General features: G+C 37.3%; 1 protein-coding gene across 2 annotated transcripts in view; it reads right to left on the minus strand.

Annotated features, from left to right (window-relative positions):
* unc5da (unc-5 netrin receptor Da) overlaps positions 1 to 26,572 on the minus strand; it is a 357,597-nt gene that overhangs the window by 7,430 nt on the left and 323,595 nt on the right. For both annotated transcript variants that reach the window (XM_087300128.1, NM_001328349.2), the window contains 4 exon segments: positions 21,776 to 22,003; positions 13,100 to 13,249; positions 9,814 to 9,978; positions 1,005 to 1,183 (listed from right to left, as the gene is read on the minus strand). In XM_087300128.1, coding sequence (XP_087156254.1) covers positions 1,005 to 1,183; positions 9,814 to 9,978; positions 13,100 to 13,249; positions 21,776 to 22,003 — 722 coding nt within the window.

A 26,572-nucleotide genomic window follows, 5' to 3' on the forward strand; every position in this document is an offset into this window, starting at 1 on the left:
AGTTGTCAGTGTCTCATTCACATTACAAGTACTGATGTCCTTTATTAAAAATGTTAAGTTTAAATGCATTTTTAGAAAACACAATAGCATTTTTTTTTTACTTCAGAGCCATTCATGTTTCACTGATGTTTAACATCAGCATAAAAGACAGATGCTAAATCAAAACAGCATACTGTACTTAATATGACCTCTACTTAATAATATGTAAATAATATAATATGCAATTAATATGATTAGCCCATTAACTGTCACCCCACTTTTAAATAATAAAACATTATTTATGATACACATGCATTTGATGTAAAGTTTGTCAAGGTGAGACAAGAAATACATACATATATACTGTAAACCAAAAAATAAAATAAATAAATAAATAAATAAATAAATAAATAAAAATGACCAATTACTGAAAAGTATCCCATATGTGGTATGGTTACATTCATTAATTTTCTTTTCGGCTTAGTCCCTTTATTAATTTGGGATCGCCACAGTGGAATGAACCGAGATACATTGGGTTACCTTAAATTTTGGGTTTTACAGTGTAGATGTCTTTAGCTCAATATATTCCATGTATCCGCAAGCCATACAATAATTTAATCTAACCAAAATGCTAGTTGTCATACAAAAAAAGTAATGCTGTTCACAGCATGACAAAACATGTCATGTTAAAATGACACAGAGGTGAGTAAATGATGACAGAATTAGCATTTGTACGGTGAATTCTGCCTTTAATGGTGTGTTGTCGCAGATGTGAGGTATGTTTTTTACTGTAACTTGGGTTTGCAGGATGCATGAGTTCGATCTCATTACTGCTCCACAGTATCTGCCTGTGGCTTTGCCGACGGTTAATGTGACCATGTGCTGGAGGAATATGGAGCAAATTAGACTTGTGGGATTCCATATGTTGGGGGCGCACTTCTGTTTGTACTTTAGCATGTATGTCAGTGTCCGTATGTCTGCTTATGCCTGTGTTTGTCTGCGGTGTTTCTGCATAAACATCTCACCTGTCTATATGCAGTTTCTGCGCTAAGAGCTGCCAGTCTTTGCCCTTGGCGTTGGCTGTGTCAAAGGTGGCGCAGATTCTCTGGCGGATGGACTGGGGGATTTTGAAGGCCCTGGACCCCGTTTGGGAGGTGATGGTACAGTCTGATTGTGTGAAGAATGGCACTGTGTCTTTTTCACTCTGGAGGATAGAAGTATTGCATTGAGTTCACAGTGAAGTCAACAGAACATTTCCTGTTCATTATAAAACATGTTGGCAGTTTATCTTAATTACATAATACTTATACTTGTCATATAATTAGTTATTGTTGTGTCACAAGCATCAATACAATTGCTGGATTAACACATATTATATAGGGTTAGTGATATTCATTTATTAGTAACACTTCACAGTGTCGGTAAGGTCTATTTTTTTGACTTCGAGGAATAATCAAACATACTAGTTCATTTCTGATAATTCAATGAGATTAATTCAGGACATTTCTCAGGCTGTATTGATCTTTGAAACATTTTCTTGTAATGATATTAAACTTTAATGTAGTCAAAACCTGAATGGAACTACTTTATCTGAATATAATTGCACAATTTATATACTTGTCAAACAATTAAAATAAGCATTTACCAATTCATAGTGCAATGTTAATTTCAACTAACAATGAGCAGTATAGTTTATTTTACAATGTCTTTGTTACATGTTTTACACTGTAAACCCTAATGTTTTCTTTACTTAAACAATCAAGTAAAGTTGACGGAACATTACTTAAAATTAACATTTTGGTCCTGTCATCTATTAATATGAGTTAATTTAACTTAAATACAATGAAAATGCATAAACCTAAGACTTCAAGTATAGTAAGCTCAAAATCACAATTAATCCTTTGAAAAAAATTAAGTGGTATTTAGTGTAGTCTTGACTGTAAAATTCTAATATGTGCAACCTTTTAGCAAGGTCCTTTTTAATCAGAAAACAAGGCTTCATGTATAATTATTCACCATAATGGGAATAAATAGCTACTTATTTTTCTTTTAACTTTTTTTTTCATAGTATATAATTACACACAGACACACACGCTGAACTGAACAATTTAAGTATAATCTACCAAACCGACAAGTTAAATAAACTTAAATATGCAAGTTTTGGGAGACTCCGTCACTCAATTAAATTGAGGCAACGAGTTAACTAAATCTCGTATTTGTATTAAATACAATTAATTTCATTCAGTCAACTTATTAGGGTTTTCAGTGTATGTGCACATTATAGTAATAACAATAAAATATACATAAGTACATTCTATAATAAGTCTAAACAAAACACAAACTTGATTATTGCAGTACTTATACGGTCTCAAATATAACATTTGTAAAAGTATTTGTTAATCTTATGTAAATCTAACATTTTTTACTTTTTACTATGACTATGTTAGTCTTAAAGTTACCTATCAGCTTGTGTATTCCAAAACAAGGACACAATTGACAATTATAATATTGTTAATGATATTACCAAATATGACCTGTGATCTAAAAAAACATTATTATTTTTACATAGACAAAGATTAATTAGTGCTTTAAAAGTATTCTTGATTGCTTGATGGCATAATCTGACCAAATTTGCCATTGACTTGCTTAGGCACTGTCCACACTAAGATGGGTATTTTCAAAACCGCATTTTTTCTGTATATTTTGACAGTTTCTGCATGAAAACTATGTAGACTAAGCAAAAACTGTGAAACTGTAGAAAAAAACTGCGGTTTTAAAAATACCCATGAAAACACAGTATCAGGTGACTAAAACCAAAACATTCTGAACACTGGCCAGTGTGAAGATTTTCCAAAACTCTGCATACAATGTGGTCATGTGAACACTACAACTGTTTTTGCCTCATAATGTCAGCATGCAATCTGTTTTTGCCTTTCTGATTGGCCAACATAGCTAGGCTCACACCAAACGTGGAAAATGTGATTGATGCAAATTCCACATGTTCGCAGCAAACGCATCACATATCATTATCACTGGCACCACAGGTTGGTAATGCCCTCATGTTTGCTTTGACTTGTATGCAAGATACTCGTGCAAATACTTAATTCCTTGTTTGGTGTAAACCCAGCATAAAAGGCTTTTATTACAACCAGTTTGTTCGGCGTGCCCTTAACATGCCTCAAGCTTTTGCATTTTCATGTGGACAGAGTTCAAAAATACCCAACCTCATTATTGAAATGTACCCCTGTATACATTTCTGGACAGCGCAAAATACGTCCCAGGAGGTGTTTTTTTTTTGCAGGTTTTGTTTTTCGCAAATCCACCAGAGGCCGCTGTGTACACTTTTTTAGATCTCATTTTTTTTCTCGCGAGTGGCATTTGCGCCTGCTGTTCTTATATAAATCCACCAGAAGATGCTGTCGACTGACTGACCCCCCGACTGACTGATCCCCCCCATCCACACCCTTCACTAAACCCAACCAATAGTGTTTTATAAAACACCATTGTTTTTCAATGTTTTCTTTCACTGATTTATCCACCGACTGCCTTCCTTAAACCAGTAGAACCGACAGTGTTTTCAAAAGCAATCCAGAAACAGAAAAGCCCTCATGGCTACCAGATTTTTACCACGCTTTTAGATCTTACTGCGTTCTTACCCTGTTATTTACTTGTTTAATTGATTTTTTTTTCGCATTTTGTTTTTGTTTTATCTGCGTTCTGGAACCGTTCTTTGCTGGACTTTAAGCCGGTTATTGCTGTCAACTCCTCTCTCCATGTCAAGTTCGCCAACGTATGTAATGAACTGGCCAAACTTGTAACAGTGGAAAAGCCGTCCACATGGTCATTGCTAGCCCTCAGCTGGTAGCATGAAAAGAAACAGAAGTTGTCGGCAGCATCATACCACGTCATAGCATTCTTTTTAAAAACGAAATTCAGCTCTGGCTACATAATTCGCGGTCTCTAGAAATGTAGATGGGGTATGTTTTCACAATGAGCCTGTGTTAAAAATACTTTTGTACGTGTGAACATGGTCTAAGTTGAAGTCAAAAATGACACTGAGGGAGCTCTGAAATGTTTTTGCACTGCAGAAACACGAGTGCACTTTTTTATGTTGTTGTCAAAAGAAGCATTGCGTTTTTAAGTGAAGTTTTTAAACTAATTTCGAGAGGAGCACGTGATATAATTGACAGCAGCTGGCCACCTATCTACACTCATTAGTTAGCCAATCAGATCTATCCTAACCCACTATAAGTAGCCTAGCTAGACATTACTCCCTTATCTTCGTTTTCCGAAGAAACAAACGACAGGTCCGCTCTAGCTCCTCCAAAAGTTACTCAAGGACAAAACGGATCCTCCACATCTCCTACTACTCTTCAACTACAATACCACACCACCTTTAATACCATCGTCAGCAACTACAAAAAATGACAAAAACAACAACAACAGCGACGGCGGCTGAGATCACAACAGCATCAGCGCAGCTACATACAAGAAAGAAAGCTCCGGGCTCCCTGAAACACCAGCCCCGTCTTAACAACAACCAGCCCAGCATGAAAGTCAGCTCGAGACCGAGGCTCCAACGAGAGGCCGTAGGCCTATCCACTCCAGCCAGATCACAATGCAATCCCCAGCTCCGCTACGTACCTTCTCCAGCATCATCATGTGTCACTCATATCCAACAACGACTGTCACTGAACTCCTCCAAACTCCTAGACGCCGGGACCATAATTCAAAGCCGCTGCATTAAACCCAAAACACTTGCGAATCCACGTCTTCACCGCCACCCCCAGGACATAACACGCTCCTGCCACACCCCCTATCCTAAACAGACATTAAACCCGCAATCTCTCCGCCTCCCCGGAGAATCAAGGAAAGGATTAAAAAGCAATATTGGATTTGGACATATTGCAGCAATCATAATTCTAAACACGGATAAAACCTATCTCCCGGACAATAAAGCAACTCTTGGGAATCCCACCTCACCTCTTCCATCCTGCAACTCCCGATTCCAGTGCACACTCCAGTCCTCCTCTTTCAGCGATCCTTACCACCTACGCACCCCGCCCCTCTACCTTGCGTATCATTGCTTTTTCCCCCTCTCATTTTTACAAGCTCGAAGCTACTGCTGATTATTTTCTATTATAGAATAGAAATTACTTGTCGACTTTTATCAATATGTTTATGCTTTTACTGAATTACGTTTGTAACTGACCTAATTTTCTGAATTTCTCATTCCAGGTTTCGTCTACTGAAGCACAGCCGATCTCGGCGCTCCCTTCCCACAACCTCACTAGCCGTCCACCAACACTACACCAGAAATCACAGAGCAATTCCCTGTTAAGCACATCCATACCAGCCCTACTGAAATGGACATTAGAACGTTTCTAAAAACGTCTAATAACGGCTCTTTCATCTCCTCATAATTCTGCCTTTTTCAGCTTTAACAGCATGATTCTACCTGATGCTTAAATTATCACGTTATAAACCAAGCAATCTCTCTAATCTAGACGGCTGCAGCGCTCGGTTGCAATCAACATTACACCCGCCACCCGATTTCTGGCAATCGGAGGTCACAATTACATTTCGTAGTCCGTTTAACATTCGGATGCAAAAGTAGCCCACACATTTATGCTTAAAAACGATCCGCTGGATTTCGCCAATAACTACGGTGTTTGCACGTAATTCACCTACAAGTTCCCGTTTCTCTCTCCCTAATATCCCCCAACTAGTGACCGGTTTTCTAATATTTGCATTCTCATTGCGGAAGAACCTCCGGCTTAAGCACTTCTATAGAATTCTTAAGCATCAATTTGGAGTGATAGAATTTCAAGCATTAATAAGCTACTTGAATAAATCGACAATCAGTCCCCTTTTATATTCTGGAAGAAAAATATCACGCTATGCATAAACTGCTCTCCATCTAGAACATCAAACACACATGCGCATTATCCCGCAGGGATGCCTTTTCGTCACTCACCTACTTCATCTCGCAGCAGCAATCTCCGGAATAGAAGAGAAATGATCTAAATCCGATCTTGGCCGTAACAAACTCTGCCTGAAGGGCGTCGCGCACCAGAGGCGCCGACGGCGCGGTGACGCGACGCACTTACGACAGAGAATAGTAGATTAATGCACACCAGACTCAAGCATTCATACTTTATCAAATAAACTCATCAATTATACAAATAGCGCTCCGCGGCGCGGCAGAATACGAAGTGTCATGAATTGTGGCTGGGCACTACGGACAGCCGCATTGACTTCCTTATTATTTATTTCCTTCCTGTGAAAGTCTATGGTTACAGGTTTTCAGCTTTCTTCAAAATGTTGTCTTTAGCGTTTAACACGGGAGTCACTAACCTCTGAAACTAAGAGCTACTTTCGGGCACCGATTAACGTGGAGGGCTACCAGTTGGATAAACACTTCTCAAATAACAAATTGCTCAATTTACTTATAATTATAATTTAAGTTTTTGGTTATTTTTAATAATGAATAACATTCATCCAGGTGTAGTCACTGATCATGTTATGATTCTCTCAAAGTTACCAACAATGATTTAACAGGGTAGGAAATACCCCGTAATTAATATTCAACGTGCAACACTATTTTATTTATCTTTGCAAATATTTACATTTTTAAATGATTACTTCTATATTAGAGAAAGCTTACTTGTAAGTGGTGTTATGGTGAGCTATTTTAGAACAGGCCTGTGAGCAACACACGAGAGCCTCGTGAGCTATCTGGTGCCCATCGGTACCATATTTGGTGACTCCTGGTTTAACAGAAATGAAATTCATAAAGGTTCGTAACCATCAGGTAGCGCTTAAAGCATGCGACCTGCTTATGCTTCCTTCCTTAAGCGCTGGAATAGAAGCCATTCATTTATTAGCTATCCAATTTCATCCTCAGTATATGCTTTTTACACAGATGCTGCCCCCTTCGTGGGGTATATTATCGGGGCCCCCAATGCGCTTCTAACGGGCAATATAGTCAATACATTCTGAAAAAAAAAAAAAAAAAAAAAAATACTGCTGTACATGTTCCTAGTTGCATAGGAAATCGCTGACTCTCTTTTGCTTTATTTTCAGAAACTGGTATCAGAAGCAGAGCCGCAGCTGACTCCATCTCTCCTTTTAAGATGATAATCCCATAACCACAGCATACACAATTTGCATCTGCATTCATTTATACATTTTAAGTTACCCCAGAACACTTCATCAGTTTCTCACTGCTCAACACATCCACACATTCCGTTCAATAACATTTTTGGTTTCATAACACCTTAAAGTCATAGGACCATTCAGGCTTCCCACCAGATTCATAATCCAGTCACTCATTCAGAATTGGAGCCACCACCACAGCAGCACACAAGGGCTATCGTAACAACACATACAAACACTAGGAAAGTAGTCTCCCGACGCCTTCAAATCTTATATCTGACTCAGCCACAGCCATCTCAGGGAAGCTCAAAGGACCCTCACCAGCAGATGCAGTAATCCCAGCGGCCAAGGGCATGGGCCTAGTCCAGGGAGAGAATACGACCCAACCATACCAGCTTCCCGAGGGCAGAGGAACTACCCAGTCTCCCAAGGGCGTGGGCATGACCCAGCCATCTAGCTTCCTTTCTTCCTTCCAGCTGATTTGCACTCAGCCTTCTCCCCCTGTTCACTCACCTAACTCCAGTAGGAGTTCTCTCCCTGCCCAGGCCCCCTTGTCACCCCCGCCCCCCCCGGCCGCTGCCACAGAAGTTTTCACTGCCCCCCAACTTTTCTAACTTCTGTAGGACCCCGCCCCCCCCATGGCTCTGGCCCCCGCAGGGGCGTTACCCCGAGCTCCGATTCCCGCAGGAATCATCTCACTGCCCTGGCCTTAGCTTTTTATATTATGTCATTCCATAATGACATATAGTATAGCACTATTTATTTTTCTCTCTGTTTGATTTTATTTATATAAATTTATATCTATATGCACCCACGCATATAAATATGAATTTATATATAGTGCTGTCACCCTCACGCTCTGTTCCCGCAGGAACACCCCCAGAGCACCTATACCGCCCGTCACCCTCCAGTAAGAAGTCTTCACCTCCCCCTCATCTTTCCCGACTCCTACTGGAGCAGCTAAATAGCTCACCCAACCCCGAGCTGTGACACGAGTCATGTCACCGACCCTCCCCGGCCCTAGCTTTTATTTATGTTTATTTTTGTTTATTTCTCACACTTATCTTTTATTTTTTAAATTTATTTATATATATGTATATATATATGCACCCACGCATATAAATATATATTTATATATAGTGCTGTCACCCTCAAGCTCTAACTCCCGCGGAGTTAATCCCGAGCACCGGACCCCCGCAGGGGTCATCGCCCAACTGCCATTTCCCCCTTCAGCTGGGGCTTCACCGACCATTCCTTTTCCCGACTCCAGCTGGAGATGGCACATACAGCTCTCTCTCCCGCAGGAGAGCCAAGAGCTTCGACTCTCGCAAGAGTCAGTAAAAACGCCCCCCCAAGGCCCTAGATTACCCCATTATATATTTATATATCTATATGTTTCATATAAATATATAATTATATATAGTGCTGCCACCTCCCAGCTCAATCTCCGCAAGGAGTGTTTCTCGAGCAAATTACTCCTTTGGAGTCCCCGCCCCCCCTGCCCCCCTTCACCCCCCTCTCCAGCCGGAGTCCTTCACTCCCCTTCCCTTGTAATGACTCCAGCAGGATTCCCGCCCACCCCATGGCTCTGACCCCCGCAGGGGTCTCCCCGAGTCTCTACTCCAGCAAGAGTATTCACAGCCCAAGCCAACTCTGCTCGGGTTCCCGCAGGAACCTGTTTCACCCTTTGCTCCAAAGGAGCCCTCTTTACCTTTTCTTTTTCAAATAACTATATCCAGCAGCCGGATATAGCATTTCAAGCCTTTTGGGGAGTTTCTTCGAATACACGGCTGCTGTCCCGAGCTTCATGCATTTGGGGAGCTCTCGAGAACCACCTGATCTCGTACTCCCCTCACATGCTCTATGGACCTGGCGGGAGCCCTGGGCTCAACTATCTCCGAGCTCAGGGTTCTCTCCCGGGACAGCATGCCAAACCTGCTTACAGCTGTCAAGCAATATCTAAGTGTGAACTCTTGAAGTGAAGTTTTTAAACTAATTTCGAGAGGAGCACGTGATATAATTGACAGCAGCTGGCCACCTATCTACACTCATTAGTTAGCCAATCAGATCTATCCTAACCCACTATAAGTAGCCTAGCTAGACATTACTCCCTTATCTTCGTTTTCCGAAGAAACCCCCCATCCACCCCTTTCTCCTCCTTTTCTCCTTTACAAAAAGGGGAGCTCTCGAGAACCACCTGATCTCGTACTCCCCTCACATGCTCTATGGACCTGGCGGGAGCCCTGGGCTCAACTATCTCCGAGCTCAGGGTTCTCTCCCGGGACAGCATGCCAAACCTGCTTACAGCTGTCAAGCAATATCTAAGTGTGAACTCTTGAAATCACAGGTAGTGTAGTAAAGCATTGAGCATGACTTTTACACTCTAGCACTCATGCAAAAAACAAAAACGCTTTTGTCGACATGCGCCCTTATTAAACACTAGATATGTAATGAAAACTTTAATTTAGTTCCTATTTAATACTGTGAAGGTGCTTTGAAAGTATCTCTATTGTAAATCCCCATCAAAAATATCTAGTTAACCTCCTTGTAACATGCTACATATTCATATGTATTTGAGTATTTATCTGATCAATTAAAAACATGATACTTGCACTACACAGTAAGATCCACTATATGCTTGTGCATTTTGAAAATACAAGTTCATATCATGCAAACCTCAGCAATGGTGGTGTAGACCTGGAGGATCTGCTCATGACCTTTGACCTGCCGAACACTGATCTTACAGGAGAGCTGATTGGCTGCTGGACTGTAGCGCTCCAGAGAAAAGGCACACTGCAGAGGAGACTGGCTACTGCACCACACCTGAGAGAAGGAGAATTCCTGCACGGGAGAGAAAAAAGGGAATATTTCAGGATGAATCAATAGGAAGTACATGCTCCTGTACTCCTCTCTTCCTTATTGTTATTCTGCTGTTGGAGCCGCTGAAGCTAATTTACTTAGTGTCATGTCACTGACGGCCCTGCCAGAACATAGCCCGCTATGACAAAACAGGGATTGCTATGGGTATGATTTGGATAAAAAATGTGCCTGCGGTCATAAAGCTTTACGAATAAAGGAACGGCGGATAAACAGCATTGAGAAAAACACACTCTTGAGAATGTGTCATCCAAAAACTAAAACAACGGAACAAAATAATTCAAATACGGGAAAAAAACAGCTCTCCTCTGTGGCAAATAAAATGAGATTGAATGTGCTGTTTGTCCATGTTACTAATGCTAATGTGTTCTGGATGGTTTCCAGAGTTTTATGGAACTAAGGGAAGAATTTATGGAATGTTTTGAGCATAGATATACTGTATAGATGCCTCATTAGTGCCTATTTCTGCAAGATTTGCAACTGTGATTACACACATGTGTGAAAATCGTTATTTCTTTAGCAGAACAAGACAAAGGTGCTAATACAAAGCACAAAACCGGTAATACTGTGCTAATATATATATATATATATATATATAATATATATATATATATATATATAACACTAACCAGCACATTCTGACTTATTAAGGGTTATCCTTTTTCTTTGGAAATTTAATTCTCCACAATGTTTACAACCAAGGGATGTACAAATTCATTGATTTTTACTGTGAGTGATGACATGTTGATGGTCATTATGAGCTAAGAAAGGCTATAATTTATTTGTTTTCTTTTTTTGATGTAGTATTTTCTTATTTATATATTTTCTGACAAGCAAAACCATTTTAAAACCATTTCAGAACACATTTCCTTAGCAAGATGTATGATTTAAAGTATTACTGAAAATGTAAGGTTTACCAAAATGATGCACTAATATTACTACACATAAGAGGAAGGGAAATGTGCTGTGAAAATGGCTGCAAAGCAAACATACTTTCCTTAAAAGAGACCTTAGAATTATACACCATATAAGGTTTAAAGGCAAAGTATGCACTTTTAACCACTAGAGGGTGAATATTCACTACAAACAAAAGGTGTAGTCTGTTGACGCTGTGACTAAGTGTGGAATCATGGGAGTTTTCATTGTTATTGTGTTCTCGTAATGACTGCAGAAATCCTGTTCATTGGTGAACTAAAGTATTTAAAACTTATCATGGTAGTATGTAGCAGAAGCAAAAGAAATAACAGATGAGAGACAATTATGACTCGGCACAAAAGCAGCAGAGAGAACCTCAAAAATGTTTCATTATAAATAAGGCTAAAGAAACATTATTTAAATTAATTCATAGAGTTTATCCCACAAAAAATATTTCTACAAACATTTTAAATTGGTATTGAGTTGGAATGCTGTTTTTGTAAAAGCTTTGATAAAACTATTTCACTTTTATTTTGGTCTTGCCAATATACTTACCATTTTTGAATTAATGTTGAAGCTTTTATTACTCACAATATTTCAAAAACAAACATGTGATTTTGGGTTATTGTGTTAAAGATCGCTCTTTAAAGATGCCGTTTTTATTATAAACTTTATTTTAAATAGTTAACTAGCTAACTAAACTTTATTTTATTATTATGTAATATCACATACATAAATCCAAGTTTGCCAAAAGCAAACCTCTCTTCTTGGTGCTAGTAAAAGAGATTCAAAAGTATATAAAAGTGATCTCTAAGTCTAAAAATAGAAAAGCAATTAAAACAGTTATGTTTTTGTTATATATATATATATATATATATATATATATATATATATATATATATATATATATATATATATATATATATATATATATATATATATATGTGTGAAATATGTCATTTGATCATCATGTACTCTCATTATGTTTTTTTCTTTTTTTTTTCTTTTCTCATTTAATCCTTAAGGAATGTGAAGTTATTTTATTGTATAATAAAACTGTACATGCTATACAGTTTTATTATACAATAAAATAAACAAAATAAAATATACAAATATATATATACAAAAAAAGCAGCAGAGCTTTTATTATTCCACAGTTGATCACTTTTTCTGGTTTGATCACATGGAAAAATAGCAATGTTTTATACTACTTACATTTCAGGGTTCTGCTCTGTGCAGTCTAATGTAACACATTACATAGTTAAAGCATTTTTGGTATTCTATGTTTTAAATAAAAAAAAAATCCACAAATCATGAAAATCATGGCTGTTTGATGTCATTAGCATGGGGACAGAGGGGATCTTTTGTATCAATGGTTAAAATTGCTTATTTCTCTTGATTAGAAGATTCTTCAAAACATTAGGGATAATCTAAGTAAATTAGGTTTGGAATAATCTAAGTAAAAATAACACTGTTCTTGTGATTTTGGAAACTCAAATGAAAGAAAAAACATACTTTTTACAGGCCAAAATACAATTTAGTTTTTATCATACACAATATACAAGTGCTTTGAAGTGTTTAAAGGGTTAAGTTAAGATTTGTCTGTTCACAAGGTGTCAACACTGAACAGAAATGAAGTTTGGAAGAACACAACAAACTACTGAAGACAGCAAAACATTTTGTGTGATGAAATAAAAAGAGATCCACAACTCTATTGTTAAATTTGTAGTGGAAAGTGCAGACACTGCATGAGGATAAATCTTTGCATATTTTGGCTGCTTTGTGTTTGCATTTTAAATGGAGCATATTTAAAAAAAAAAAAACAAGCATACGTTGAGTTTAAGGTTTAGGGGTAACAGCAATAGTAATATATCACATTTGTGAAAATGGTCTATTAAACTCATTTTTAACCACACAAGTTTGACTGACACTTTTCCTGTTCAATCCGTACAGGTGGGAAAATAAGCATACTTATCTCCAGGTAAAAGACACCGGATTCCTTCCATGGCCTTTGGCTAAACTAGCTTAAACAGAACCTTATTAATATTCATACAACCAGTCAAATGAACACCGGAATTTGACATCTCATTAATATTCAGTCTCATATGCATATTAACAAAACTCATGCATATTCATACAGAGCAGGTATCCATATTCATGAGGACAGCACCTGGCAGGTGGTGAAAGGTTTGATGCTCCAGAGGAACTGTGGGATGTCCTGGATGGAGACCTGCAGGCTAAAAGAGTTGGCTCTGAAGAGCAGGGTCTTGGGTTCCTCCAGGAGACGCCCTCCTCGACCCCGTTCCACCGACACCACCTCCTGTGAAGAAGAAAGTAAATACAGATATGAGCGCTCATGCAGAAACACGTACTGACACGTACAATACTCTACACCAGGAACAGAACTCGAATGATTGTTTCTGTTTAAATTATTCAGCTGAAAAAAAAAAACTAAACAAAACAAAAACATCCTTCTTATGCTACAGTTATTTCCTGGCTCTGGTGGAACCTTTAATCTTTATAACCTGAGAAGATGAAGCGGAAAGTGATTAAAAATCGTGAGGCTGATATTTCCCAGCCCTAGACCAACAAATAGGTTGAAGAAGTGCTTGTATTGCATTTTATATCTACAAGAATGGAATTATAATAACACCGTGGGCCTAAGAAACAAATAAGTGGAATAAAAAAAACTAAATCTGGCAACAACAACTAATAAATCTAAAGCTACAATGTTTTCAATTACCATCTCTGTCAAACACAATGAATGTCGAGTATGTTTCGCGTGACACGCACACAAAATGGCATGCAGAACAGGAGCGAGAGACACTGGATGGAGAGAATCAGCATTGATGAAAGGCACAGGTGATTTTGTGCTCTTTGCATCTGTTCTGTGGGAATTGTTGACAATGGCACAGTAGCATTAAAAGCATTAGGTCTCTCTCTCTGCCATTCTCTCTCTCTCTGTCACAAAAGACAGGAAAATAGTCTCTCGCTGCGACGGCTGCTGATCGATCCTGGCCTGAATTTGTTCAGTTTCCAGGGAGGAATTCATTTGGTGTTTGTGAAATGCAAACAACTCTGACAACAAAAGAGTACAAAAGAGTGGGGGGAAAATGGGTGAACGGCTGGATAAACAAAGTGGAAGAGTGCTTTGGTGTGTGGAGAAACACAATCTTTGACCATTCACTCTTAAGTGTTGTTGTATTTGGATTGAAGACTTTGCAGAGCTGAGATCTGTCACACACACTTGAAGAGCTATCTATGTCAGGACTTTTATTAGACATAATGATTGTAAACTATACAAACTGTATTCTATCCCCTTACCCTAATCCGACTCCTAAAGGAAAACATTCATATAAATATAAATACACTAGTTCAGTATAATATAAACGAAGAATACTCCATTCTTTCTGATTTACATGGTAAATAAAAAACAATCTGTCAAAATTGATTATTATTTTTACACTGTAATAAACTATATTAAAAAGCCTCTATTATGTATTTAAAAAGTCATATTTTGGTCTTGGGGGTCTCCAACAACTGGCTGATATGCATGCAAGGTCAAAAAACACTTTTGTTGTCTTATAATATGCATTTATTTTTACCTAATTATCCAAACAACTCCCAAATGATTAGTTCAGAGTTCTTTTTTTTTGTTTGTTCCCAACCCCTTCTTTAGCGTGATGTTAATTTTAGCTGATTGGTCTGATGACTCTGTGTCTGTTGCGATATATTGACTTTGTTCAGCGCAAAACAGAGAGAAACGCCCACCACAGCTTGTCAACATTGTTGAATTAGGGCCTACTCACACTATGCTATCCGTACCGTGCCCAGGCCTGTTTTCCGGATCGTTTAAGAAGCGTGAGTGCGCTGAACCGGGCTCAGGTACACTTGGCCGGCCCTGGCCTGGTTGGAAGAGGTGGGCCTGAGCGCGGTTCACTTGGGCTTTGGCGCGGTACACTTGTAGTGTGAGTGCAAAACGCGCCAAAGCCCGAAACTGAAAGCGAGACGTGACTTTTAAGGGACTGTATCATATGGATTTATTAATCATTCTTACTGTTCAGTGAACGCAAACTGCCATAGATTATTAAATACACAAACTCCTCACTGCACGACAGCTGCGCACCTTCAGCAGACCTCCTCATTCCTGCAGGATGAGGGCTTTATTATTGTTTATGAGCACCAAAAGTGGCAGATCTGTTCGGCGAAATATCTGACTGCGTGTCACCGCATCCCTAAGGACTGTTCTGTTTGGCGAAATATTTGACTGGATGTCACTACATATCAAACGACTGAAACGATTTAACTAGAGAAATCTCCACTGTGCGGCTGAGTTAGAGCGCTTCTCACTGAACAGTGGAGCAGCGATGACGTAAGCGTGCAGAGGCCCGATTGTGGTGTGAGCGCGGGCCGTCGGGGGAGAAGGGAGGGGGGACAAGCGTGCTTTGGCCCGGTTTGACGCAACTGTACCTAGTGTGAGTACGGCCTTAGTCAGAGTGCAGAGTATATGTGTGAGTGTAACAGAGGCCAGCTACTAAAGTACTGTGCAGGTAAACCTCACCCCTGAACCCAAAGAGGTGCTCTAGCGACAGCTGGAATGGGCCATGGTCTTTAGCCTTCTTGTTAGAGCAACCGACACCCATATGAAGAGTCGCCTGTTTAATCCCAGCTCGGAAGTGGGTTGGGTGGTGTAGGACCAGCGGGATTACATTGGTGCAGTGATCCAGATGTGAGTGAGGTTTAGGGGGGTGAGTGTAATAGAGGCCAGCTAGTGAAGTACTGTGCAGGTAAACCTCACTCCTCTGAACCCAAAAAGGTGCTCTGGTGATAGACGCCTTGTAGGAGCAACCGACTTCCATGTGGAGAGTCGCCAGTTCAAACCCAGTTCAGAGCAGGTTGGGTGTTGTAGGATCGGCGGGGTCACATGAGCCCAATGCAAGAGTGCATTAAAGCAATGCAGTATAACACCAGCATATTGCTCTATTCTTAACCATAATTAAAAACAACACAAATTCAGTATTAATCCACACAGTGGCAAAAGCTGAACTATTTTGAAACTTGACTGGCGCACATGTGTAGGAACACTTGACGGTGACCATAGCAATGACAAACGGCAGAGGATCGTGAGTTTACAAACGCATTTAAATCAGTAAAGAAAGCAGCACGCGCTACGCTTTCAATGTGGCTTTAGATATTTAAATATAAAGAGTTAACTGGATACAGTACAAGCCCTGTGGAGTGTTTACAAGTAACAAAACACAATTAAATACATATTTTTCAAGCTAGAGAAAACAAGGAGGCAACTATTTTAATCGCACTTACACTTGTTTACACTTGTGTTCCATAAACTGTCAAAGTTTCTGTCAGACTCTGACAAAGTCCCATACATCAACAGTCTTTCCTGATCCTTCCTTTAACAAATGGCTGATGAATCCCCTATTGCAGGGTATATTATTGCATTAATCACCAGAATATTCACAAATCTTCAGCCATGATCAGTCCCACTGAGGAGTTTGAAAGGAAAGGTGCGTTCACGTTTTACTGGATCTGGTAAACATGACGATAAGAACAGGCAAAACATCTGGACGAGCGACGAATCATTTAAACGACTCAAATTTTTTATTAAAAAAATCTTTATTTTTAAACAAGGTGCACTTTCAGATTTAAACCTCAGCTGGATGTTTTCACTTCATTTACAGATGTGTTGCACACTGCATGGAAGGCTTTATTAAAATGATATGATCAAAAAGTTATTGATTATGTACTTAATGTCACCTTAACTTATTTTAGGTGACTTAAAAGCGTTCTACTTTAATTTTAAATTATACACATTTTAACTAATTTGATTTACATTGAAATATACGTAAATTTAATTTGGTTACACTTAAAAACTAAGATTAATTAAAAATGAATTAAAAAGATTAAGGCAGAACTATTTTTTTTTTACATTGTGCTATACTTGGGGAGACATTTGGCCCTCATATTATGGGTAACACCAGGTACACATATTCGCATAAACACAAGATACATACACATTTTTCTCTCATGATAGAAAAATGTTTGACTTTTGTTCTTTTTACCTTGAGCTGCAAGTTTTAAACTTCTCATTTTTTAGACATTATAAAGGTCATTCTACTAAAATGTTCTCATCGTATACATACTGTACACTGCTATTGAAAAGTTTAGTCTTGGTATTTTTGTTGAATAAAAAAAATGAAATTACATTCAAGGATGCAGTCATTAATTAAAACTGACATTAAAGACCTTCACAATGTCACACAAGCTTTCTGTTTTAAAATAAATGCTGTTAGACTGTCAATCCTGCTGCAATTATTCTGAAAACTACATTTGTAGGAAGAAACACTTTGTAGTTCCACAGCTTTCAACACAAGCCTCAAACTAAACCTCAAAACTTTCAACCCAGATACCTTTCTGAAAGCAAAACAGCATCCCAACATGTATTGAAGTTTCTTAATTCAGCTTGAGTGCATACACACTCAATATAGTACTTTTTTGTGTATAAGAGAGAAAAACAGAGTCTCTAATCCAGTTTGTATATGTCTGGAGGCTTCTAATACAACACCAAGACACCTCCACGTCTCCGTAACCGAGAAAATCCATGTGAAACAATAAATATAAAAAACATATTATGCTTTCTTCATAAACTGAAGAGATTGTAAGATCTATATGTGTGTGTACAGAACAAAGACTTTATGACTATGGCTAAAAGACTCCTGAATATGACCACTCAGCCCGACGTTACGCTTAACAGAATGTAAATCACTTTTAATTAGCACATAGAAAAGATTCAGTCACGTAGCGCGAAGCATATGAGTGCCTCACCCTGTCTTTGTAATTTAAGAAGCCATTCTATCAGTTAGCTGGAGATGTGTGTGTGTATGTGTGTAAGAGAGAGATTGGTCCAGCTGACTTTCATTGGAGCGTAAAACCAGAGTACCCACAGGGCATGACGGCCAGCCATAACACGCTGCCCTATGAATGCAAATTTCCCATAATCCACGGATTTCCATCTAATGCCATATGCAGTGTGAAAGGGATGTGTTTCATGACATTTAAGAAGCCTACATCTGTGAAGGAAGAATTCGCTCCCTGCAGAAAGACCAGTTTGGGCCAGCATGAATTTCCATTGAACTGGTGGGTGCCCAACTAGTGCAACAAAACATATCATATATTACAGAAAAACAAGCTAGGGTATGTGTAGAGTGTGCATGATGGGAATTTCCAACCAAAATGAACATGCTGCTAAATTTTATGTTATTCAACACTGAACGAGAGTACTATTGGATATTGGAGATTCAAAATTCTGGTGATTTTCTGCACTGGTAGCCTATGTTTGACGGGTATTCATTCATTCATTCACTTTCTTTTTGGCTTAGTCCTTTCATTAATCTGGGGACGCCACAGCGGAATAACCGCCAGCTTATCCAGTATGTGTTTTACTCAGTGAATGCCCTTCCAGCAGTAACCCAACACGGAAGACACCACAATCAAACACTATGGTCAATTTAACTTATCCAATTCACCTATACCACATGTCTTTGGACTGTGGGGGAAACGGCAGCACCCAGAGGAAACCCCACACGATCACAGGGAGAACATGCAAACTCCACACAGAAATGCCAATTGACCCAGCTGGGGCTCAATGACCAGTGACCTTCTTGCTGTGAGGCAATCGTGCTACCCACTGCGCCACCGTGATGCCCTGTTTGACAGTTAAGCTCCTTAAAATGTTTAATTGGATTTTTATCTACCCAGAAGGTACAGGACGTCAACATGACGTCTGATTGATGTCATACCTTATCGTCATGGGGACGTTGCATTTTGTTTGAAAATGAAAATCTTGTTGATGAACCCAGCATCAGGCCGATGTTAATGTCCAACCTAAAATCAACCAAATATCAACGTCTGATGATGTAACAGCTTGATATTGTGTGGGTGTTACCACTATGATTTCAACCTGACGTTGGATTTTGGTTGCCATACCTGACGAATAAATGTCAGTGTTTGATGTCAATGTGACGTTGGTTTCAGATGTTGACTTGACATTGGATTTTATCCACTTTCCAACACAACCTTAAATCAACCAAATATCAATGTTATTTGGCATCATTATTAGGTGTCAAAATAATACTGCCCTTAGACAATGACTTGACATTGAATCTGCCATTTTTGTCAACATTGAGTTATTGACATATTCTTACTAAATTAAACTTATTTACATTATAGGATGTTTTTTATAAGTTGTTTACTGACTTTTTATTTAAAAAACAAATGTTACACACATACTGTTTGCTATATGGAATGCAAAAACGTTCAAGTTCAATATCTTAAAATCGTCACTTCCTGATAAAATGCTACCAAATATCAAAAATAAAAATGTAAATTGCCACAATAGGAAAAGCCAATGTGGGCTGTTTATTGTACTTGAGACGACAAACACAATGAATGAGTGGTGGCTTTTGGAGGCTCGTGAACTCTCTTCGGAAGCATAGCTAATCAAGACAATTCTTGGAAACAAAGACCACTTTCATGATGGTCTTTGACTAAAAGATTGTAGAACGACCAAAACAACATTTAAATTATTTTACAATGTGTTCTGTCACATGGTTTGTCCATTAATACCTTACCGCCTATTTTTGTTATCACATGATCTGTTAAAACAAAATCACATGACTTTTTGATGCGTATGCTGGAGTTTATTTGGTAAATGTGTTTAATAATTTGTAGATGTGTGTAAACGTTACATTCTGTGGTGCATCTATTTATTGCCCAGTAGGCACGCAACACCATAAGACGTTAATATTAGATTAGCTCGTGATGTCAGGTGACCAAAATTCAATGTCTAGTCTGTCTAAGGACAAAGTTATTTTGATTTCCAATAATGACTTCAAATGATGTCGATATTTGGTTGTGTTGGACAGTGACCAAAATCTAATGTCGAGCTAACATCTTAAAATAACGTCATATTGACATTAAATACATTTATTTATCAGGTAAGGTAACCAAAATCCATAGTGGTAATGTCCACACAACATCAAACTGTAACCTCATAAGACATTGATATTTGGTTGGACATTGACGTCGGCCTTTTCAAGAGTTCCCACTTAGATATGGTTGGCATTTATTGCAGGTTTGGCATGCTGTCCCGGGAGAGAAACCTGAGTTCGGAGATATTTTAACCCAGGGCTCCCGCCCGTTCTAGAAGCATATCAGGAGATCCGAGATCAGGTAGGTCTCGATCGCTCCCCCTTTAGGAGGGGAGAAAAAGGAGGAGATGGGGTGGAAGGGGAAAGAAAGTGATCGATTTATATTAAGCTAGGATCATTCTGATTGGATTATTACTGATTACGGATGAGTGGCCAGCGGTGCACAATCATATCACGTGCTCCTCTCGAAATTAGTTTATGAAACTTCACATGTTGAGTTCTGATGTCAACCTAATTTTCATTTCTGAACAAACTGCAACGTCCCCATGATGTTAGGGTACAAGATCAATCTGACGTCATGTTGATGTCTTGTGCCTGATGGATGTTTAAGGCCATTTCTGTTATCATACAGTAAACATCCGTCATCTTCTCATTAGTGACATGCATCTAAACAGTCTCTGGGTCATTGCGTGTGATGATTTTGGACATCTTCTTGGATACTTTCAATGCTTCCAAACAGTTTGCTGCAATTATAAATAGCCCATGTCCTGAGGTAATTCATTATGATGCAATTTACTTTCTATGTGCGATTTGATTGGACAGGAATCACAGGACAAATTTTTCTAATCCCCATAGACAAGAAAAAGTAGTGACTGCGAGTTAGTGGAGTAAAAGTACCGATACTGCACTAAAAATGTATTCAATGGAAGAGTAAAACTACACATATTAATAACTACTTGGTAAATAACAATTATGAGAAAAATGACTCAATTACAGTAATTTGAGTATTTGTGATTAGTTACTTTACACCACTGGATGCTGGTAGTACGCCAATCTGAATTTACCAAGTAGGACATCTATGTTGATCCTGGAACTACTTTCCAATCAGCCAATCATATATAATGGATACGTTTACCGTTTTATTATGTTTAGGTTTATGATTAGGTTTAGGTACTTCTACATGATTGTTACCCAACTATTATTCCCCTCTGAATTTGGGAATAATTTACAGTTACGGTTGGGTTTAGGGGTATGGATTACATCGTCAAACAAAAATTATGTTCCAGTAATCCAGGATCGCATCGTACTTTTCAAAATCATGACGTGCGCTGGTAGAAATGATTTTCTTGGACCAATCAGTGATCAGCAGTGTGTATTCGTTTTGGTAATGATACTTAGTATCTCTAAAAAGGTACGGAATTAAGTGGGAAAAAGTCCTCAAACGTGATCCAAAATGAACTGTGTGAAACTACTTATACCTGTTTGTTCAAACTAATACATTTAAAATAAGCTTAATTAACACAATTACTGAGTAATTTTGGGACAAATTAGTAGTTTTATGTTCAATCCACTTAAATTTGTGGAGTCAATTAAGTTAACTTAATCAATCCAGAATTTTTACAGTGTAGTAGAAAGCATAATAAGCTTAGTATCACATTTTCCAACACTTATACAAATACAGAATTTAGTATTTTGTATTTTAGCAATGAAAATTTAAGCCTCAAGCAAACTAAAGTAATCATGACATTCACTAAAAACAAAATTTGCTATGAATCTATATCTTTACAATAATTAAAGCAAAAGTAGTGTTTTGCTTTCTTGACAATTTCAGACAGATGAAAATAATTTCATTATGATCAAAAATATAAACACCAACAAACATAAAAGTCTTGACACACCTGAAAGGCATGGGGTGTATCATCAACGCAGTACACTCGAATGCTGTAGTTGAGGAAGTTTGGCTCCATGTTCCCGAAGGCAGCCAGCCGGAGTCTCTTTCCTGCAGCCTGACTGAGAGCCTCTCCTACTAAAGCGTAACAGCCTGGTCTCTCCACCAACAGGTGGCAGCACTGAGTGTCCAGCAGGCAGTAACAGGAGGTGCTCTCTTCTTCCAAAATCATGACCTCCTGACACAAACACAAAATCCAGACACTATGATGCTGTGTCATGTTTAAAACGGTTACAGTGTGGTTACATTACGGTTTATTACTGTTTACAGGTGGAGTAACTGATGATTCATTTTAAGATGGCAAAAAAGTCTATTCAATGCATTGTTCTACAGTGCTCAGCATATACAAGTACGTACACCCCTCACAAATCTATCTTTTAAATTAATATTTTTAATAGAAAGCTAAACATTATTATATTTGTGCATATACATTAGATTAGTCAGTACTAAAGCCAAATCTGGAGCTTTTCTAACAAAATAACTAATGATAACGGTCCAAAAACTAGTACATCCAAATTCACATGTTGTAGAAAAATATTAAATATAAATTTTAAAAAGAGGAAAAATAAAGAGAAGCAAAAAATTGGAAAAATTTTATAGAAATTGTGTAGGTTGTAATTTTTTTTTTCAATTTTTTGCTTGAATTTAATTGTATTATTTTTTTTAATTTCTCAATATGTTTGGTGACTAAAATATAATTTTAATAAATATATCTGCTTAATAAATCTGTTTTGTTTGAATGCACCAAAATGCATTGCCTATATTCACTGAGAAATGGATACAAATATTAATTTTCAAAATGCAGTCTACTCAATTATGCTGAGCACTGTGTGTCAATGTAAAGTATTTATGTTTACAAATACATAAAACTACAACTAATAATAATGATAACTACATTTTAAAAGTCTATTGACTCCTCTTTAGGTATATTTTTGACATAAAATTGTATATTTTTTTTATTAGATATTTAAATAAATGTATTACATATTTAAATTATGCTTTTAATCATTCATTCATTCATCCATTCATTCAATTTCTTTTCGGCTTAGTCCCTTTATTAATCAGGGGTCGCCACAGTGGAATGAACCGCCAACTTATCCAGCATATGTTTTATGCAGAGGATGCTATAGACTATAGAACACAAGACATGTCACTAGTATGTCTTTGAATGGGGAAAATTTAACAATATGGTGCATACAGCCCTGCCTTCTAGTAGAGGAGCCAGTCACCTATTGCTCTATGGCGAATAAAGTCCGCTTTGTAGTACAGAAGCCAATCATCAATCGCTAGACTGACAATAGTCTGCAGGAGCGGCTCGGACTAGATGAGAGTTTCTGCAGATTTTGTGTGATTTGAACGTTTAGAAATGAAACTGAAGACACAGTTGTTGTTTAATTTTATTGGTGGTCCCTAAAATGAAATTCAATGGTAAGCCTGGCAAGCGGTTTTGGAGAGTTAAATGTTTACCCATTCAGACAGAATGCCCCAGCATACTGCCCGAGAGGTGTTTCAAAGATGGATGAAATGACTTGCCTTAAAGGGACTTTGATGTCGTTTACTCAATTTATTTATACCGCATGTCTTCGGACTTGTGGAGGAAATTGGAGCACCCAGAGGAAACCCACACAAACACGGGGAGAACAAGCAAACTCTACACAAAAATACCAACTCAAACCAGCTACCTTCTTGTTGTGAGGCGATCGTGCTACCCACTGCAACACCGGGACGCTATTATGCTTTTATTTAAAAATATTTTACAGGATTTTTATTTTATTCATATTTTTATTAGGTATTTTTTATTAAAATACAATTAAGTTAAGACATTATTAACTTTATTACAGAATAATTTGCATTATAAAATCAAATGTAAAATTCCCATATGCTTGGTTATTAAATTAAAAGCTAATACATTTTTAATATAATCATTTACCAAAAAAAATTCTTTAGGCCTTTTGTTTATCAAATTGCACAATAATTGAATACATTTTAAAACTTGTAATACACATACAAATGTAATATACATACAGTTGAAGTCAGAATTGTTAGTCAGCTAAATAATTAGCCCCCTGTTTATTTTTCCCCAATTTCTGTTAAAAAAGACTTTGACACATTTCTAAACATAATAGTTTTAATAATTCATTTCTAACAACTGATTTATTTTATCTTTGCCATGATGACAGTAAATAATATTTGACTAGATATTTTTCAACACACTTCTATACAGCCTAAAGTGACATTTAAAGGCTTAACTAGGTTAATTAGGTTAACTAGGCAGGTTAGGGTAATTAGGCAAGTTATTGTATAACAGTGGTTTGTTGTTGACTTCGGATTTTTTTATTTAGCTTAAAGCTAATAGCTAACAACTTTGACCTTAAAATGATTTAAAAAAAAAAATAAAATTAAAAACTGCTTTCATTCTAGCTGAAATAAAACAAATAAGACTTTCTCCAGAAGAAATAATTCAAAGGGGGGGGCTAATAATTCTCACTTTAACTGTACATTTATAAGATGCAATTTAAAATTGGAAACTAAATTTCTTTAGTTTATTAGTTTATTAAATTGCAATGAATGATATTAAATAGTAATACAATTACGTTAAAATAAGAAATCCAATAATATAAAATCAGAAAATAAATAGAAATTAAACTAAATAGTTTAAAATCAAATCGATAACATAATTTATAGTACAGGAAAAAAATACAATGCAAAATACAATTGTTAAATTTCCATCAGCTTTTTTGTTGTCATTGTTAACCCCCCAAAAAACCCTACCAGATGGTGTTACCCTGTTGTGTCATTTAATTCTTAATTAAATCTTTTCAAATGAACCTTTGAACATTGCAATTAGTGCTAGAATTATTGTTTTTGAACCACTTCTCATCCCATCCTTAAACACAAACATAATCAAATTCATTAGTGGCACCACAGCTTTCCATTACCTTCACAACACCACATGCAAATTTATACACCAATTCATCCACTATTTCAAGCAAAGTTTATATTATAATCATGGTAAAAAAAATAGTACAGCTTCCACGCCAGTCATCGTTTTTTCTTTTCTAGCACACGATTCAATTGCTTTTAATGCAAAGTAACCAGGCCTCATTGTCATAAGCACTGACAGCTACTTACTTTCCACAACCCTGAGGCTTTTTCGCCAGCCGCTCTACTTTATAAAAACCTCGCTCAGCATAAAAGTATACACGCGTGCACATTAGGAAAAAAGGTGAAGATCTTTAGCTGAAATTATGCTTCCCTTTTCTTTATAGCGCTGCAGATGGAAGCACAGCTTGATTATTATTATATGCATCTGGTATTTGAATGTCAGGAACAGTGGGTGTGAAGCGGCCAGCAGGATCTCCAGTCCAGGTTCTCCATTTCAGCGGCTGAATACAGCAAAAAACGAAGCATAACTTTGCCCCCCGGAGCGACCTGAGCCATTTGAAAGCTTGATATTTCCCACCTAAACACGGCGGCGCACAGAAAGCATTGTCTATTACCTACAAATCAGTAGGTGTGCATTAAAGTCTCACACTGTAAAACACACAAAAAATCAGGTGTTATTCTCAATTCAGCAGGGACTTTTACTCTCACTCTCCTAGAAACAAAACTCATTATTTCAAACAACAGTCAAAGGTCTTCATGTCTTTAACACGGCGTCAAAATGACTCTCTGGCACAGAAAGAAACTGAGCTGATTGGCATTGTGAAGCATCTTTGAATTAGGGCGTCTGCGTTTGATTAGGGTTTGCTGAAATGTCAAGGCGCAAAAACGCACACTACAATATAAACAGCTCGGTTTCCTTAGGGTCAGTTTTGCTCCAGATCAACTTTGATGAAGTTCTTTCAACATGTAAGAGCGGTGCGAATCCCGCTTTTATGAAGAACTGCGAAATATCAAAGGGAAAGGACAGAGTTAATAAGAGAGTGGCTTCTTTAAAGTGCGATGCAGGGATGTCGATCTGCTGCGAAGAGGGCATGTCTATTGATTCTGTCAGTTGGTAACCTTCAGCATTCTTGCTTTACAATGACTTTTCAGTTCTTTATTATTGAAGTTTGCTTTTAAAGTATGAGACTTAAGAGTTTGAAGAATTCACATTCATTAAAACGAAGGGATTGCAATGCTTTTCAGTTGAGATGAGTTGGCAATACCGATTTATCGGTTTCATTTTGATGAATTCATTTGGATTCTTAATTTTCAAGAACTATCTTTTTGATAATGTTATTTTCAGCTGATGTGTGACTTGGGAAGTTTTTATTAAGAATGTGAATTAATTTTAGTTATAATTTGATTTAGGCATTTTTTGTATTTTTGTTTAGGCTTTTTTGTTTATAAAATTGTTTATTAATTACAAATGAACATTAATGGAAATATACATATATAAATCACATTAAAAATTATGAAAAAAATTAAATCTGAAACAATTTTCTCATGATTTTTAGTCTTTAAAATTACAAGAAATAAAATCAAATATAATAATGTTTTAAAAAGGAAACATTTGAGTGCTTTCAGCTGATGTGAGACATGGGAAGTTTTTGTTAAGAGTGTGAATTAATTTAAGTTTTCAATTTTAATTTGATTTATTTATTTATTTATTTATTTTTTTTTTTTACCGTGTTTTGGCTTTTTATTTATTAGACTGTATATTAATTACAAATTAACATAAATAGTAATATACATATTTAAATCACAAGAAAAAATATTGTAAAATAAAATCTGAAACAAAATTTTCTTTAGATTTTTAGTT

This window comes from Danio rerio, chromosome 21, assembly GCF_052040795.2.
Source record: "Danio rerio strain M-AB ecotype USA chromosome 21, GRCz13ab, whole genome shotgun sequence".
NCBI classification, from domain to species: Eukaryota; Metazoa; Chordata; class Actinopteri; order Cypriniformes; family Danionidae; genus Danio; species Danio rerio.